The sequence below is a fragment of the Fulmarus glacialis genome, unplaced genomic scaffold, assembly GCF_000690835.1.
Source record: "Fulmarus glacialis isolate BGI_N327 unplaced genomic scaffold, ASM69083v1 scaffold12386, whole genome shotgun sequence".
In the NCBI taxonomy this organism is placed as follows: Eukaryota; Metazoa; Chordata; class Aves; order Procellariiformes; family Procellariidae; genus Fulmarus; species Fulmarus glacialis.
The window spans coordinates 34,789-51,243 of record NW_009216300.1 but is presented as its reverse complement, the minus strand read 5'-3'; the positions used below and the strand labels follow the sequence as shown (position 1 = coordinate 51,243).

At 39.0% G+C, this 16,455-nt stretch overlaps 1 protein-coding gene across 1 annotated transcript in view; it reads left to right on the top strand.

The window, feature by feature from the left end:
• LOC104077859 (nesprin-1-like) overlaps positions 1-16,455 on the top strand; it is a gene marked incomplete at its 3' end in the record, with an annotated part of 66,827 nt that overhangs the window by 15,680 nt on the left and 34,692 nt on the right. The window contains exons 12-21 of the mRNA XM_009579256.1: positions 239-415; positions 2,986-3,141; positions 6,669-6,824; positions 7,558-7,728; positions 9,213-9,346; positions 10,712-10,916; positions 12,142-12,324; positions 13,336-13,482; positions 14,522-14,676; positions 15,041-15,188. Of these exons, the coding sequence (XP_009577551.1) occupies positions 239-415; positions 2,986-3,141; positions 6,669-6,824; positions 7,558-7,728; positions 9,213-9,346; positions 10,712-10,916; positions 12,142-12,324; positions 13,336-13,482; positions 14,522-14,676; positions 15,041-15,188 (1,632 nt within the window). The remainder of the gene's footprint in view (positions 1-238; positions 416-2,985; positions 3,142-6,668; positions 6,825-7,557; positions 7,729-9,212; positions 9,347-10,711; positions 10,917-12,141; positions 12,325-13,335; positions 13,483-14,521; positions 14,677-15,040; positions 15,189-16,455) is intronic.

Here is a 16,455-nt window from a genome sequence, read left to right as displayed (position 1 = left end):
GGGGGGGGGCACAAGGGGGATGGCAGCTTCTTTGTTCCAAAGGCAATGTATTGCTGGTTTATTTCTGAATATTTAGGAAAAAGTAACAATGTTTTTAATTGCTGTTCAATTGCTAAAAAACCTTTTAGCTAAATTGTGCTAAAGCTGTAATTTGTGAACATCTTTCCCCTCTTTTGCAGGAAAGTAAGAAATTATGGTACTTATGTTTTGGGTTTTTTATTCCCTTCTTTTCTACTAGGGTTACAAGATAGATTTAAATTGCAAACAATTGACGGTAGACTTTGTGAACCAATCAGTGCTACAAATTAGCAGCCAGGATGTTGAAAGTAAACGCAGTGACAAAACTGATTTCGCAGAACAGCTCGGAGCAATGAACAGACGTTGGCAAATCCTGCAAGGCCTGATAACAGAAAAGGTAAAGAAAAAAACCTAGCTGCTCTGTAGTGAACTGTCAAAATACCTAGAACTATAAGATAATAATGGTTGGAAGTCTTTGCAGGTCGTCTAGACCAATGTCCTGCTCAGAGCTAACTTTACAGTTAGATGAGATTGCACAGGGACTTGCTTAGCTGAGTATTGAAAATCTCCAAGGACAGATTCCACAACCTCTCTGGGTAGCCCATTCCTGTGCTTAACCACTCCTGTGGGGGACAAGTTTTTGCTTTGTCCCAATCAGAATTTCCCTTGTTGCAGCTTGTGACTGTTATCTCTCCTCCTTTTACCGTGCATCTCCAAGAATAGTCTGCCTCCATCTTCCCCCTAACTCCCCATAAGGAGTGGACAGCACAATGAGATGCTTCCTTTGCCGCCTTTTCCCCGGGCTGAATGAAGCCAGCCTTTCCTTGTATGTCATGTGCTCCAGCCCACTAATGACCTTAGTGGACATGTACCAGTTTGTCAGTCTCTCCCTTGCACTGGAGGACAAAAAATGGGTCACAAGTGTCAAGGAGAAGGAAAGAAGCACTTCTCTTGACCTGCTGGGTGCACTCTCAATAATCTAACCCAGGATGCAGTTGGCCTTCATCAGCACAAATGCACACTGCTGATTTATTATGTTCAAGTTATTGCCCACCACAGCCCCTAGGTCCTTTTCTTCTATCCAACCTGCTGCTAGCCTGTATTGTTGCATGAGGTTATTTTGTCCCAGGTGCAGGACTTTACATTTGTCTTTGCTGAATTTCTTGGGGATTGATAAGCCTATTCCTCCATCTTGTTGAGGTCTCTCTGAATGGCAGGCCTACTCTCCAGCATATCAGCTACTTCTCCCAAATGAGTGTCAACTATAAATCTGCTGAAAGCAGAGTCTATCATGTCATTCAGTTTATTGATGAAGGTATTAAACAATATCCACCCCAGGACTGACTCTGAAGATGCGTCTTGTAAATGACTGCTAGATAGACATCGAAATGTTCACCACTAACCTTTAAGCCTGATGACTCCAGTCGGTTAATTCATTTGTAGGCCTACCACCCAGCCCATGTCTCCTCAATTTCACTAGAAGGGTACTATGGGATACCATATCAAAAGTCTTGCTAAAGCCAAGGTAAACAACATCTACTACTCTCCACTTGTTCATAGGGTCAGTCATATGATCATAGCAGAGGCAGCCAGTTAGGTCAGGCACAATTTGCTCTTGGTAAGACCATGCTTGTTCCTCTTTCTTGTTCTTCATGCATGTGGAGATGGCTTCTGGTAGGATTTGTGGTGACTTTTTCCAGTCACCAGCAACTTCCTCCAACCATGACCTTTAAAGGTGGCAGACAGCAGCCTTGAAATGACATTGACACCCTCGGTTACATCCTGTCTGGTTTTGTGGACTCTTATATGTCCAGCATACTTAAGTAGCCCCTAATTCTTTCCTCCTCTACCATGGCTAGTACTTCTATATGCCAAAATTCGTTAATTGGCATGAAGACCTGGGATGAATGAGAGGAGACCTTGTCAGTAAGGTCAGAGCAAAGAAGGCACTGTGTACCTCAGACTGTACTGTGGTTTCCCATTAGTTGCTGATGTACTCATGAAGAGTAACAAGAAGGGCTTCTGTCCCTCACTAGTTAGCTCCAGCCAAGATTTTCCTTTCCTAACATCAGCCCTGCATGGCCAGGCCATGCTTTGTAATCTACTTTTTGTGGATTTGTCATTTTTGTGACTTGAGAAAGTTGTCCTTGAAGATCAGCCAGCTTCCTGGACTCCTTTGTCCTTCAGTACAGCTTCCCATGGGATCATGCTTACCAGAACAAACCAAAGTCTGCTATTCTAAGGATCTTTAGTCTGCTACTTGCTTTCTCTACTTCACTCACAACTGTCTCATCATCACTGTGGCCAGCGCTGCTATTGACCGTCACGTCCTCAAGCAGTTCTAATTAAGATTACAGCTAATTAAGATGGCTTATTCCTTAGAGTAGGGTTTGTCTTAAGTAATGTGAATGCTTTTTATGGCAGTGCTGCTGCTTTCAAATTCTGCTTTGTCATTTCTTTCTTTTTTTTTTTTTTTAAGAATAGAAGTGCTATCTCATTTGCCATTGAATAACACCTAGAACAATTGGAAAAATCTAAGTAACTTTAAGCAGTCAATTGACAGGGGAGGTAATATAAATATTCATCTACTTTATACAGTTATAAGCAAGGAATATAAAATGTATGTTGGTATGCTTAGTTTTATTTGGGAAGTCCCAAGGTCCTTGATCTCTGAAAAGAATTCCACTTCATAACAATGTTCTGCTAAAGTGTTAGCTTCTTTCAGCATGTCATAATTTTTTAATAGTTATCTCCATATAATTATTTCTGGCTAAAGCAGGTTTTTTATTATGAACTCTTTTACAAATAGCAGATATATTTAAATTTGAATGCATATACTGTTTTTAGATTCTGAAAGCATTGAATTCCGAGAAGGCATTGGTCAGCATTGGTCTTCACTGATTTATTTAATTGACACACCAATAAAGGTAATTGTATGAGAAAGTATATGCTCATATTTCTTTGCAGATCCAGCTGTTGGAAAGTCTGCAGGAATCCTGGACAGAATACGAAAATAACGTGCAGTGCCTAAAAACTTGGTTTGAAACCCAAGAGAAGAAGCTGAAACAGCAACAGAAAATTGGAGACCAGGCTTCAGTACAGAATGCTTTGAAAGACTGTCAGGTAATGTCCCCTTATAAATAACGATATTCTCTTTCCAGCAGTTAGAAACAATACTTGATAAAGCCATGTGAAATCTTCGTATCAGTGAAGTCAGTGACAGAACTTTTCTTTACTTCAATGAGGGAGAGATTTCATTCCTAAAGTGAAAGCAATAAGAAAGGAACAATAATGTCCCAAAGATCTTTAAAAGCAACCAAAGTCATTATTCTTTTTGCATTATGTATTAAAGCATGGACATTTCCAAGCATGCCAGGGATACTGAACTAGAAAGGCCATCAAAGGAATATGTTCCCATCCTGTTTAGCCAGTCTTATGGAACTTGATGTCATGAACACTATGCTTGAACTGTCAGAAACATTTTTCTGCCTTATCACTATCTTTCCTCCGACCCCCCTTTTTTTACATTCTTTTTCCACCTGAGATATTCCACCTGACTATTCAAAGAAAAATGCTAGAATCCAAGGAGGCTTTATGCTTTTATTCAATATGTGCTAGGAATCAAATTTTTTCAAATATTCAACTATCCAGAGAAGGAAATAGTGCTGGATTCCCTTTTGCTTTCAAAAGACTGAAGGAGAATGGTATGAGCACAATAAGCCCATACGACTGAAGCAAGGGTAATTTAGCATAGCCTGACATAATCGGCAGGCTGTGCTTGGCTGGAGTTCAAAGCTGAATCTGATTTATCACCTTTATGGTTCCTTTTGGTCAGGGAAGTTAGCAAATACACTTGGGGAGTCAGTTATGAATGGCAAAACTTTGATCAGCAGAGAAACAAATTGTTTAAGAAATAACTGTATCAGACACTCCCAGGTATCCGGTTCATCCAGTACAAAAGCTGCAGTTTATTTATTAACCGATGTTAGTTGCTGCCTAGTGTCACAATAATAAGTGAAGGCAACCATTTTTTTCCCATCACAGATCAGAATCAGTAATGTGTCTTTAATTCAATTATGAGTTTAAAATGATGAATAAGAAACCCCTTTTCACAGAGAACCAGAAATATTTGCTATTCTTGGTGTTTGAAACTTTTGCATGTTTTACATTCTGAATTTTGGAGCAGCCTTGTACAAACTTAAATGCCTTTTTTAGTGTTAAAATCCACTAATAGTAAAATTTACTAAGTACAACTTAGAAGTGTTTGCTTTGTGTCAGCTGGTAAAAAAAGATGTATCACTCCAAGGCTGTAATCTGGAACAAGGTCATGGCTAGAAGTTTGAAGAAATGTGAAATAATACAGAAGAAAAGACTAAGAATAAACAGTACAGCAAAAATGCTCTCACGTATTTGTATATAGGCAAAAGTGTGCTGTACATGTGCAGGGATAAATTCTGTTAATAGCAACTGTTTGCAAAACTGGGCAGAATTTAGTTCCAAATACTCTCCCTACTATCTAAAATATAAAGTCTGTTATGGCAATGGTTCACTTGTGGTTGCGGTGGTGGTGGTTGCGGTGGTGGTGGTTGCGGTTGTTTTGATTCGCAGGGAGAGTAATTTATTGAAAGACATGGACTTGCAGTTTGCCCAGAGTTTTGTTGTGTTGTTTTTCCTTCCCTGTTGATCCATCTCTCTCAGTAAGGAAAGGCTTGCAGAAAATTAAAATATAACCTGAGATCACAAGATGTACTACTTAATGCAGAGGCATCCCAAGATTGCATTCACCTCACAGTCTGCTTTCCATATCATGCTGACTACTTTGTGTGGCCAGCAGGAGCAGGGATGTGATCGTGCCCCTGTACTCGGCACTGGTGAGGCCGCACCTCGAATACTGTGTTCACTTTTGGGCCCCTCAATACAAGAAGGACATTGAGGTGCTGGAGCGTGTCCAGAGAAGGGCAATGAAGCTGGTGAAGGGCCTGGAGAACAAGTCTTATGAGGAGCAGCTGAGGGAACTGGGGCTGTTTAGCCTGGAGAAGAGGAGGCTGAGGGGAGACCTTATTGCTCTCTACAACTACCTGGAAGGAGGTTGTAGCGAGGTGGGGGTTGGTCTCTTCTTCCAAGTAACAAGCAATAGGACAAGAGGACGTGACCTCAAGTTGCGCCAAGGGAGGTTTAGACTGGACATTAGGAAAAATTTCTTTACTGAAAGAGTGGTCAAGCCTTGGAACAGGCTGCCCAGGGAAGTGGATGAGTCACCAACCCTGGAAGTATTTAAAAGACGTGTAGATGAGGCGCTTAGGGACATGGTTTAGTGGGCGTGGTGGTGTTGGGTTGATGGTTGGACTCGATGATCTTAGAGGTCTTTTCCAACCTTTATGATTCTATGATTCTATGATCTCCAGACAGGTAAACACAAATTTGTGCTGGCCTGAAGCCTACAAGCCATACTTCCCCACTCTGCTCAGACTCAGTGTTTGTACTACCTGAAGCTACACAGCTTCCATATGAGTCAGAGCACTGCAGGACTTTCTTGGATGTGCCTGCACCGTGCCATGAAAAAATTATATAGGTAGTTTCCTGGCTAGGAACGAGCTTATGGGAACATGCTATATGACTCATAGTTGCTCACCAAGTCTTCTTGTTCTCTTTTCTTCATTCTCATGCTATTGAAACATGAGGAAGATCATAGGCTTTGTGACTAGTGAATGTTACATACCAGAGCTTCTGCACTTCAGTTATTGATAAAACATGATAAAACCGGCAAACTTTGAATCAGCATTTCCGTGACCAATCTAGGGTCATCTTAAATCAACAACACAGTCAGCGCTTGCCTGAAGCAGCAAAACAAGCCACTAAGAAGTTGTCATGGCCTCAGTGCTTATGTACTCAGCCCTGTTTTCTTCACTTGTTTTCACGCCAACTGTTCATTTTCTTCCTGTTTTCTTGGGTTAGTGTGTGGGAACTCTGAGCAGAGCAAAATGCTATCAAGCTCATTAATGCTTCCCAGCGGTATGCAACCTTGAGGAGGCAATAAGGAAAATTCCTGCAGTCTGTTGCTTGTTGCCGTTGGCTGGACTCCAGTGAACTTGTCATCTAGGGGAAGGCTCACTGTCCTCGGGCAAGAGGCTTTGCTGGGACCTGGCAAAGGAATAAAGACTCCACTTCATGTGGGGAGGCATGGCAAATTGACATCGTTCCCTAGGAAGTCATTTTGTCCTTTTCCTTGGGTGGCAAAATTCATTTTCTTTCCAGAGGCTTGAGCCAGTTTTGGACTAATTAAAAAGCCCTCTCAGTGTTCTAGGACAAACTAAGACACACAACAATTTTCCCATGTATTCAAAATGCTGTCCTATTTTTAATGAGTTTTGGACTCTTACATGGGAGCAGAAGATTACACAAGTTTAATGTAGAGGACATGCTTCTATTTAAATTAAAGACAAACAACTATGCTTTAAAGGGAACATAGAATATTAAATAAAATTGCTGATGAGTTATGATTCTCTTGAGAATAAAAAGCCAAAGTATGCAAGCATTACTTTCCTATTTTTAAACTAAGGAGCTTATGGGCATCTTTTCTATCTAAAGGCATTATCTATCCAATTAAACAAACAAAAATACTCAGGGTTTTTGTTTTGGTTTGGTTTTAGGAATTGGAAGAATCAATAAGAACAAAGGAAAAAGAAGTAGAAAATGTAGAACAGAGTGGTCTTTCTTTGATACAGAACAAGAAGGAAGAAGTCTCTTCTGCTGTTATGAGTACACTGCAAGAAATTAACCATTCCTGGGCCAATTTGGATCACATGGTAAAAGAATCATCAAGGGGCAAATTATAGCTCCAGGAATAGGGCATGGAGGGGAGGGAGAATTAGCAGTTTACAACTAGTAAATTTCTTCTGTATTGTAGGGGAAGAGATTCTGAATTGTGTCCCGGTTTCTATCCATCCCCAAGTTTGTGTGTACACTCCGCCTAAAATGGGTATAATATTTCCCATTTCAAGGATGCTTTTAATTCTTGTAATTGAAGCTTTTTAGATGCTTCCTGATATTTAGTGGAAAGATACCAAATGATCTGTAAGGAACTACCTTTTCAAGCACACAGGTCTTGCAGAATAAGGAAAAGGTCAGCATTAATTGTCATTATCCAAAGCTTGATAACATCAGTCTGCCTTCTCAGGAGGAATGCAATGTGTTAGTGCCAGCCTCTCTGCTGACTTGCATAGGCTGACTTGCCCATCTCAGGGATACATGTCTCATAGTCTTAAGCAATTTCTCTTTGATCCTGCTTTGGACCAAAGTCAAATGGACTTGATACCTTCTCAGTCCCTGCCATTCTAGCTTTATAAAATCAAGCAGAACTTTATGCTGTAGTCAGTGTAAGCCCAGCTGATTGTTGTGCAAAATCCTCATTCTCCAACAGGTTTAAGATTAGGCATGTAGAACAAGTAGTATTTGAGATCAAAAGGAAGGAAATAATTTAAACAAACCCCAAATATCTTGAATGCTTTTCATTTACTTTTTTTTTTTCCTTCCTCCTAGGTTAGCCAACTGAAGATATTGTTGCAATCTGTTCTTGATCAGTGGAGCATTTACAAAGTGGCTTATGAAGAACTGAATAGTTACCTGACAGAAGCTAGATATTCTTTGTCCCGTTTTTATCTTCTTACTGGTTCTTTGGAAGCTGTGAAAGTCCAAGTTGATAACCTTCAGGTGAAAAGAATACTATGTCTCTTGACATACTAAGGATGGATTTAAGGATTAATTTTGTCCTCATTGCACAAATGCAGATAACTATACATTTTGGTTCATAAGAAATGAAAGTACAGACATGCTGGCATATTAAAATCATACGACATTAAGAAAACACATCGTCAAATAGCCATTGCATTTTTCATTTTGCAGAAAAATAAAATCGTGATAGTTGTTTTCTTTTTAGATTTTTGATGCTGTTCTTTGAATTTAGAGCTGTAGTGTCAAATTGTTAAAAGTTTTTAAAACGTGCTGGTGACCATTAAAACTAGTTTCTCACTCTGCCTTGTCAGGCTTCTGAGCTACTGGCACATGTTGAAATCACATTTTAAACCTCCTCCCCATCTCAACCCTGTGGTTGCAGTAGATTGAAGATCAAAGAAAATAATGTTCCAAAAGCTGAGATATGCACATGTTCAAGTGGTTTTCCACTGTAAGAAAAGTATAAAATACAATGAGACTCCTGTTATAAAATTATAATTTAATATTAATTGAAATAAATTAAGTTAAATAATTCAATTAAAATTTTTTTAAATTATTGTTCTATTATGTAGAATAACCTTTTATTTCAAAGGAAGTTGTTATCTTTGGAATCAAAAATAATTATGCAAACATTTCCAGATGCTTAAAGTAACAAGAACTTGTGGTGTTAGTATTTGCCAGCAAATCTAAGTTCACATTATCATTTAAATATTTTGTGTGATTTGAAGTCCAGTAAGATATAAACCCAAATGCCCCAAGCATGAACAGCACTTTTCAAACCAAGGTTTAAAGAGTATCCATTAATGCACTTTACAGTCACTTTTCTATGTTTCCATTTTTTTTATGTGTCAGAGAGGAGGTGTCAGTAAAACAATAGGTACAAAAAATGACTTTTTTTGCTTATTAAGATCTTGATTATACTGTTTAATCAGGTGGAGATTTGCTGGGCTGTTCAAACTGCATAAAAATATTTAATGTAAAAAAAAAAAAAAAAAAGAGCATTTTCCCTGCCAGCGGTACTTCAGACTGATAAATGAAAGAGCAAGGACCTTATTTTCAGAATAAAGCTTTTTTTGTGCTGTTACTTTTTTCATCTCATTCTAAATAGGAAAATGTTATTTAATTTATTTAGTTCAATCAGTTAAGTTTTAATTTCTGAAGCAGTTCCATGCACTTACTGCTTCTGTGCAAGAGTACTTATTTAGAATAATTTCTTTGACAAGATTTTTACATTTTGAGAAAATAAGAGGTTAAAATTTACTTTTTGCTACACCTTGATATTGAATCAAATTAATCTAACAACAGTCTTTATATTAAACAACCTTCTATTTAGATGAAACACTCATGAAATCAAGTTTTGCATTCTTATGTATGATGTAATTGGTACATACTGTTTTGAAATGTTTCTACATCATGCAATTGTAATACCTCACGTATCTTTTTTTTTAATTCTTCTGTTTTAGAGCCTACAAGATGAATTGGAAAAGCAAGAAAATAGCTTACAGAAATTTGGTTCTGTGACCAATCAATTGTTGAAAGAATGTCACCCACCAGTGACTGAAACACTTACCAACACTTTGAAAGAAGTCAATATGAGGTAGAAAATGTCTGTGTATTGAACTTTACTTTCAGTGGTAAATTTGCATTTATCCATAGACCCAATTTTCCATCATTTCTATTTTTGTTATATTTTATTATTTTATGTTTTGGGGGATTTGGGGAGCTTGTGGGGGTGGGCAGGGTTATTCATTTCACCAATGGCTGGAGCAGAACTCTCTCATTTACTACTAATAATAAATGAAACATTATTTTCTCCAGCAAAGCATTTGGACATTATTGTCAGTAGTTTTGCTCCGTGCATGGCTGCCAACCAAGATTCATAAATACCATGCTGGAAAATAATACTGCACTTAAAATGTGAGAATCCTGTCTGAAAATTTTTTTTGCTATGCATGCACCAGGCTCCCCAGATTTTAGGTTGCTGTTTCTAGTTATAGGAAGGGCATGATAGGCAAGAAGGTCTAAGCCTTCACCAGTAGCTTGGTAAACAGCTCCAGGCTTTGAATCCAGGCCACAACCAGTGTAAGCGTTTACTCAGAGAAGCTACAGAAAGGCAGGATCCAAAAGCAAAAACTAGTTTGGTGGAAAATTGGGGGGTTTGTTTGAAAACACAATCATGCCAAATTTATTTTAATCTGTTGTCTGTCCTGTCCTAGAATCTGGAAGCAGAGGGAGGGATTATTCACCCCATTTCAAAAAAGATACTGTAGGATTTAACAGTTTCAATGATGACTGACAGAATTTTCACTTCACCATTTTTATCATATAGTAATAATTGAAAAATATTATGATTTCCTTTAGTAAGGAAATAATGAGGCAATTTGATAAATACCAGCACATTTGAGAAAGTACGTGTTTCTGGTTGCCATTAGAGCCAAGAATTCAAAGGGGTATTAGATATTTAATTGGATAATAAAAATATAAAGAGTTTTAATAGGTCTGGGAGTATTTCAGAAGGGAGTTACACAGAGCTTTATGACTTTAAATATTCTGTCAGGGTTTGGGAGGAAATTGCAGCAGAAGAAATGGTTTCTTGTTTACACTTGTTTTGGGCCTCTTAGGCCCTTGCAGGAATATGGTACTGGGAGTTCGTGGTTGTTCATGGATGCTCTGTGCACACTTGGTTCCCTTCAAAAAGTACACTCCAGCTCTGACCTAAAACATTAATACACAGCATCCAAGATGTAGCACAGATCAGACCTGCTGTGACAGGTCAGAACAGCCTGTCAACGTATTTCTTAGATTTCTTTTTCTTTTTTCCCCCCCCCAAATGTCTGGATCTTGATTATTACCAAATTTCTTAAAAGCCAAAAGACCATGGGGAAACATCAGAGAGGAAAGGGGGCAGGGATAGTCCTTGTGGACTCCCAGGCTTCGATCATTCATCCAATCTCTTCACCAGGTGGAACAACCTTCTGCAGGAGATTGCAGAGCGGCTGCGTGCCAGTAAGGGCCTCCTTCAGCTGTGGCAAAGGTACAAGGACTGTTACCAGCAGTGCTCTTCCACAGTCCGTCAGCGGGAAGACCAGACCAATGAACTCCTGAAGACTGCCACCAGCAAAGACATTGCTGATGATGAAGTTACTACTTGGATTCAGGACTGTAATGTATGTTCAGTTAAGCGTTGCAGTTTTGCACAGCTCTGTGGGCTAAAAATCACAAGAGTCTCTCCATTACTAAACTCTATACTTGGTGTATTGGAAACTTGCATACAAACACATTTCTTTTTACTGATGCATCTCGGGCACAGGAGAGACAGCTTTATGTCTGCTACCCAAATCTCATGAGTTTCTCATACTTTTCATGTGATCCTTCCATTACTTCTTGTGGTGTTGTTTCAGCAGCTTATATCTGAACTCCTCTCTCTGGAGAAGGTGGATGAATTATATAATTTGATTCAGTCTTAAGTCCCTGCTTATCAGAGGGTTTCTTGCTTGGCAAAAATATCTCTACCAAATCTGTTGAGTTCCTTATAATAGAAAGAAACACAAGATCCTTTGACTATATTCCCACCAATCAAGGCCATTCACTTTTTCTGAATGAAAAGAGACTGTATATGTTCTGGGGATGTCTTTATCCTTCCTTATGGAAGGACACCATTCACTCTGAAACCTTGAGATTCTTCCTTTTTCAAGACTCAAGGCAGCAGGATAGTTTATCTCCTATCTGTGGTTACATTTTGGTTATTTTGAGTTTAAGTTAATGTTAAGTGTCACTGACAAAAAAATTAAAATGTTAATTGACTTCGTGTAAGCAAAACAATTGCAAGGATAAAAATGAACACATTAATGAGCTTTTTGAGCATTTGCTGCCATAGTCATCTGGACTGGCAATTCAAATTGTTCAGTTTGAATAATTTCTTCATTTCCTGATGTCCCATTCTTTAGCCGTTATGTTAGGCCATTTACAGAAGTTATTTTTTCATCCCTCCTGGTAATTCGTAGCAGGAAAAAAAGGGAGGTCTAGTCAGACCTGAACTGACCCACAGTGAGGGCTGCCACTGCTTAGGACCAGCATGTCAGTAGATTCAAAAGGTTTGTTTCAACAAGTATTGCCTCATCACTAATTCAGGCTTGCTCAAAGGTAGCTGAGCAGTCACTTCTTTCTGTTCCGCTGTGCACAGGTACTTTGACACATTTTGTTATTCTGCACATCATTTCCTTTTCATCAGAGTGTGAGTGGACACTTTGGCATTGAAATACAGTAGTAAATACAAGTTTTTCATATAGTGGTGGAGTTTGGTCATTTCATTCCTCCTTTAAATCAGGGGAGGATGACATCAGCAGAGTGTCAGGTTAACTATTCATATCTTTATTCAATGTGTTGCCACAGGATGTACTCATGGATTTGAAGACAGCACAGGAGTCACTGGTTGTTCTTCAAGAGCTGGGAGAGGAGCTAAAAAGCCAGGTGGAGGCTTCAGCAGCAGCAGCTATACAATCTGATCATCTTTCTCTGAAGCAGAATCTGTCAACCCTAGAACAGGCTCTCCGCAAGCAACAGACTGTACTTCAGGTATGCAGAGAGTGTTTCCAGTCCTTGAATCTGATCATCCTGTGGTACCTGAAAACACGTAAGTTAGCTAAAACTGCCCAGGAAAAGAGGGTGGTGTTACCTGTTCATCAGCATTTCCTAGACTTCCCTGGAAGCCAAAGCTGAGAGTAGAAAATATGCTCAAGTCCAGCACAGAGACCCTCTAAGAAGGTCCAAATTCTGGGGAAAGGATAGCAAACTTCATGGAGGAAAGGGTCTATCTGGAATGCCAAGGGCACCATGCTTTCTGCAGACAGCAATAGTGCTAACACCTGGATGCACAGCTGCTGCTCCGCTGAAGACAACCTCTCTTCCCAGCTAGTTCTTTAGCAGTAAAACAAATGAGAGATTCTGAATAATTGTAGAATTGATTTTTACAGTTCCTATTAATGTCAGTGACCAGACTGACACCTACCACTTGTGTCAAAGCTTGTTCAGTAGATGTTGCTAATTGCTTGTGTCACCAGGTACTAAAGAGAAAAAAGGAGTGGCAGAATGTGTTCCATGGGAAAGTATACAGGTGAGAAAGCAACAAAGGTTGTGGCTTCTGTTTGGGTAACAAGAGGATTTACCCAAGAAATCCAGCATTGTCTAGAATGTGCTTATAACATCAGTGTGCTGTGAGGAGACAAAACATAAGACAAGTTTTCCATTTCAAATTGCAATAATGCAACTACTGGTTCTCTCTGCTGACAATAAATTAAGCGGAGGAGTTAGTTTCATAAAAGTAAGTTAGGGAAGGTTATCTATTTCAAGGCAAGGAGATAGTGATGCACTTAGTTGAAGTGTTGCCTTTTTGCTATGATCAAAAATCTTTTGTTCTAACCTAAAAAACCCCCAATAATTCCACAGTCTGTGAGCAAAGCAGCGGTTACAATTGCTCCTATCCTATAGGCTGTTTGCAAATCTATAATGAGAATAACGAGGAGTGTGATGTCAATATGGATGCTATGTGGCCAAAGTTCTTAAACTGTGGGTCCTTTTCTATTCAAGGCTGGAGTGCTGGACTATCAAACCTTTGCCAAGAACCTGCAAGTCCTTGAGGCCTGGATAACAGAAGCAGAAGAAATATTGAAAGGACAGGATCCTAGTCACTCATCTGATCTCTCAGCAATACAGAGTAGAATGGAGGAACTCAAGGTGACTAATAAACGCAGAAAGTGTTGATTTTTTTTCTGTTAGCCTGGTTATTTGTCGTACAGGGTATGCACAAATATCATACATGCATTCTATACATATTAAAGGACTGTCACTCATGCAAAGTGTAAGACTGAGAACTTAGAAGTTTGATGGCAGTCAGGGAGTGATTGTCCATGTTACTTTGCCCCTGAGTAAAGAAGAAAAGGACAGGCAAACTGTTCAGAATAAAATTAATATCAAATCAAAATGGGAATGGAAATTTTAGCAGTTTTTGGAGATTTCCTTCATCTTGTTTTCTCTCAACTTTTTTTTTAATTTATGCAATTCCTGTCGCAGTGCTGTTTAGTTTAGGGATGAAGTATCTTGATATAGTGAAGAAAAATTCATACTGTATACCATGTGATCTCCATTTGAGTTCTTTCACTCTTTCTTTTTGTGGGGCTTTTTTTTTTTCCCTCTTCTTCTTTCAGAGGCCCTGACAGGAAGTTAATGAACTTTGCCATCTAGGCTGTTTTTGTCATTTTAATCTTCCATTATTTTTCTATCAGGATTAACTAATTCCACTTGGGCATGCTAAAAAGCAGGTCATTTTCCTAACGTAGTGAACTGGATATTTCTGTACTGCAAAATAAAAAACTAAAAATAAAAAGTTGAATAAGTTCAGTGGGAATTTGCCAGCCTAGCACTCAGGCTAAGAAACAAGGAAAAAGGCTCACTTTTTTGACAATATAAAGATATGGCTTCAAACACTAGCCTACTTTTGCAGCTCTGAGTGGTAAATCCCCAATTCAGCAAAACACTTCAGTGGAATTTGAGTTTACTTCTTTGTGCACATTTAAACATGAACATAAGTCTTCTCCCAGTCTGGGACCAGAGGCTGAAAACTGGAAATGCAATTTTTCCCTGGCGTAGGGATTGCTTGCCACTTGGTGGCAACCAAGGCCGTTCCAAATTTAACTGAGTGCTAGTTCACAATTTTGTAGTCTATAATAGTGTAATTACTGAACTTCCTACATATCACTTTTATTGTTTGTTGCAGAGTCAGATGTTGAAATTCAGCAGCATGACCCCGGATTTGGACCGTCTTAATGAGCTGGGTTACAGGCTTCCTCTGAATGATAAAGAAATCAAAAGGATGCAGAACCTGAACAGACATTGGTCTCTGATCTCATCTCAGACTACGGAGAGATTCAGGTGGGGATAGTTAAAGACTGCTGTATAGTTTTCTTAGATTACAACAGCTAGAAAGTATATCTTTTGCAGAATATAGAAAACGTTTCAGATATTTCATTAACCAAAGCTCCTTTTCTTTGTTATACTTATAAGTAAAGAGCGAAGCCAGTGAGCTGAGATGTTGATTTTGCCACAAATTAACAGAATTTGAAATGAGGAAGACTGCTACTTTTCAAAGTGTGGACTAAATAAATTGAGTGAGGCAGCTAAGTGGGAAAAGTGTTACTCTCTGATTTGGAATTCTGCTGGAAAAGTTATTGCAAGACTCTTAACACTGCGTGTGAGAGGAGGAGACCTTACCTCAATCCATCTTTTTTTCTTTCAGTAAGCTGCAGTCTTTCTTGCTGCAGCAGCAGACCTTCTTGGAGAAATGTGAGACTTGGATGGATTTATTAGTTCAGACTGAGCAGAAGCTAGCGGCAGAGATTTCGGGAAACTACCAGAGCCTTTTAGAGCAACAGAGGGCACATGAGGCAAGTCATCATGTGTATTTATACGTAACTGCAACACATACTATTTATACATAAATGGAATGCACATTCTTTTGTGGAGTAATAAAATAGTATGCCTTGAATTGGGTTATATTAGCTTGCACCAGCTGAGGATATCTTAACTTAGAAACAGAAGCATGCAAATACGTCAATAATACCCAGTTTGGGGGAGGACTCGAGCATCTGTCTGCATTTTTGTATAATGGCTATGAGTGCTTGTCCCCTCCATTTAGTCTACTTCAGATTGGTTTGTACCAAGGAAATGAAAGTTTTTATTGGTCTTCCCATAGAACCTAACTATTCTCATGCAATTTGGCATTTTGTCTTCAGTCCTAACTGGAGAAAATCTCTGTTCTTTCAGTTTATTCTGATTTTGTTTATTTGTTATTAAATTGCCAACATACACAGCACCTGAAGAGCATGTTAAAGGAAGACTTCTGTCAAATACTGAGCTATATAACTCATCACGGGGCCCCCATTTGGTAACATCTCCTTGGAGAACAAACTGATTTGATCTTCGCTTTGATCTTGATCTTATAACAAATGAAGAACTAGCCTGGATTTTGCTGCAAGGAGAAACTGATTCAGAGTTTTTACTAGAGGATGCCTTTATGATTCTTCAGTGAAGTCAAGTGATGCACATTTTTCCTCCACCCATATTGTTACTGCCAAGAATCCTGGTAAAGATCAAGTAAGACAAGTCAGTTTTCATACCAAAGCTCCCATGTGGCCACAGTAATTTCAGTTCCCACAACTTTTTCAGCTGACCTACCCATAGACTCAGGCCAGATCAAAGGGAAAGTCATGTTGTTCCCCCGCTCCTGCCTTATATCTCACAGCATAGTGTCTGGATGAATGTCTGATAGCAGAAAGTAATTCACAACCGTTTGTTTGCTTTAGCATACATTTCCTTTAGCATTTAACTGCCTTTGCTTTCACATCCATTTCATTTCCCCTCAGTGCTACCAGCATTAACTGGACAGTGTCTTCATAATTTGAGACATCTCAGGTCTTTGAGATTTGAATGTCCAGAAATCATTACTAAGTGGATAATTTCCTACTGTTGTTGTGTCCAGTCATAGCGATAATTTTTTGAAAGGGATTAAGGGCAATCTTCTTGCATTCAATTGTCTTGAGATCTCAGCTTAATTCTCTCCTGAAACCTTGATCTGAGCAATTAGCTCAGGTAAGTGTTACTCAGGCACTCTGTTGAAGCTTTTTTTATTACAACTATAAAGTCATCTCTCAG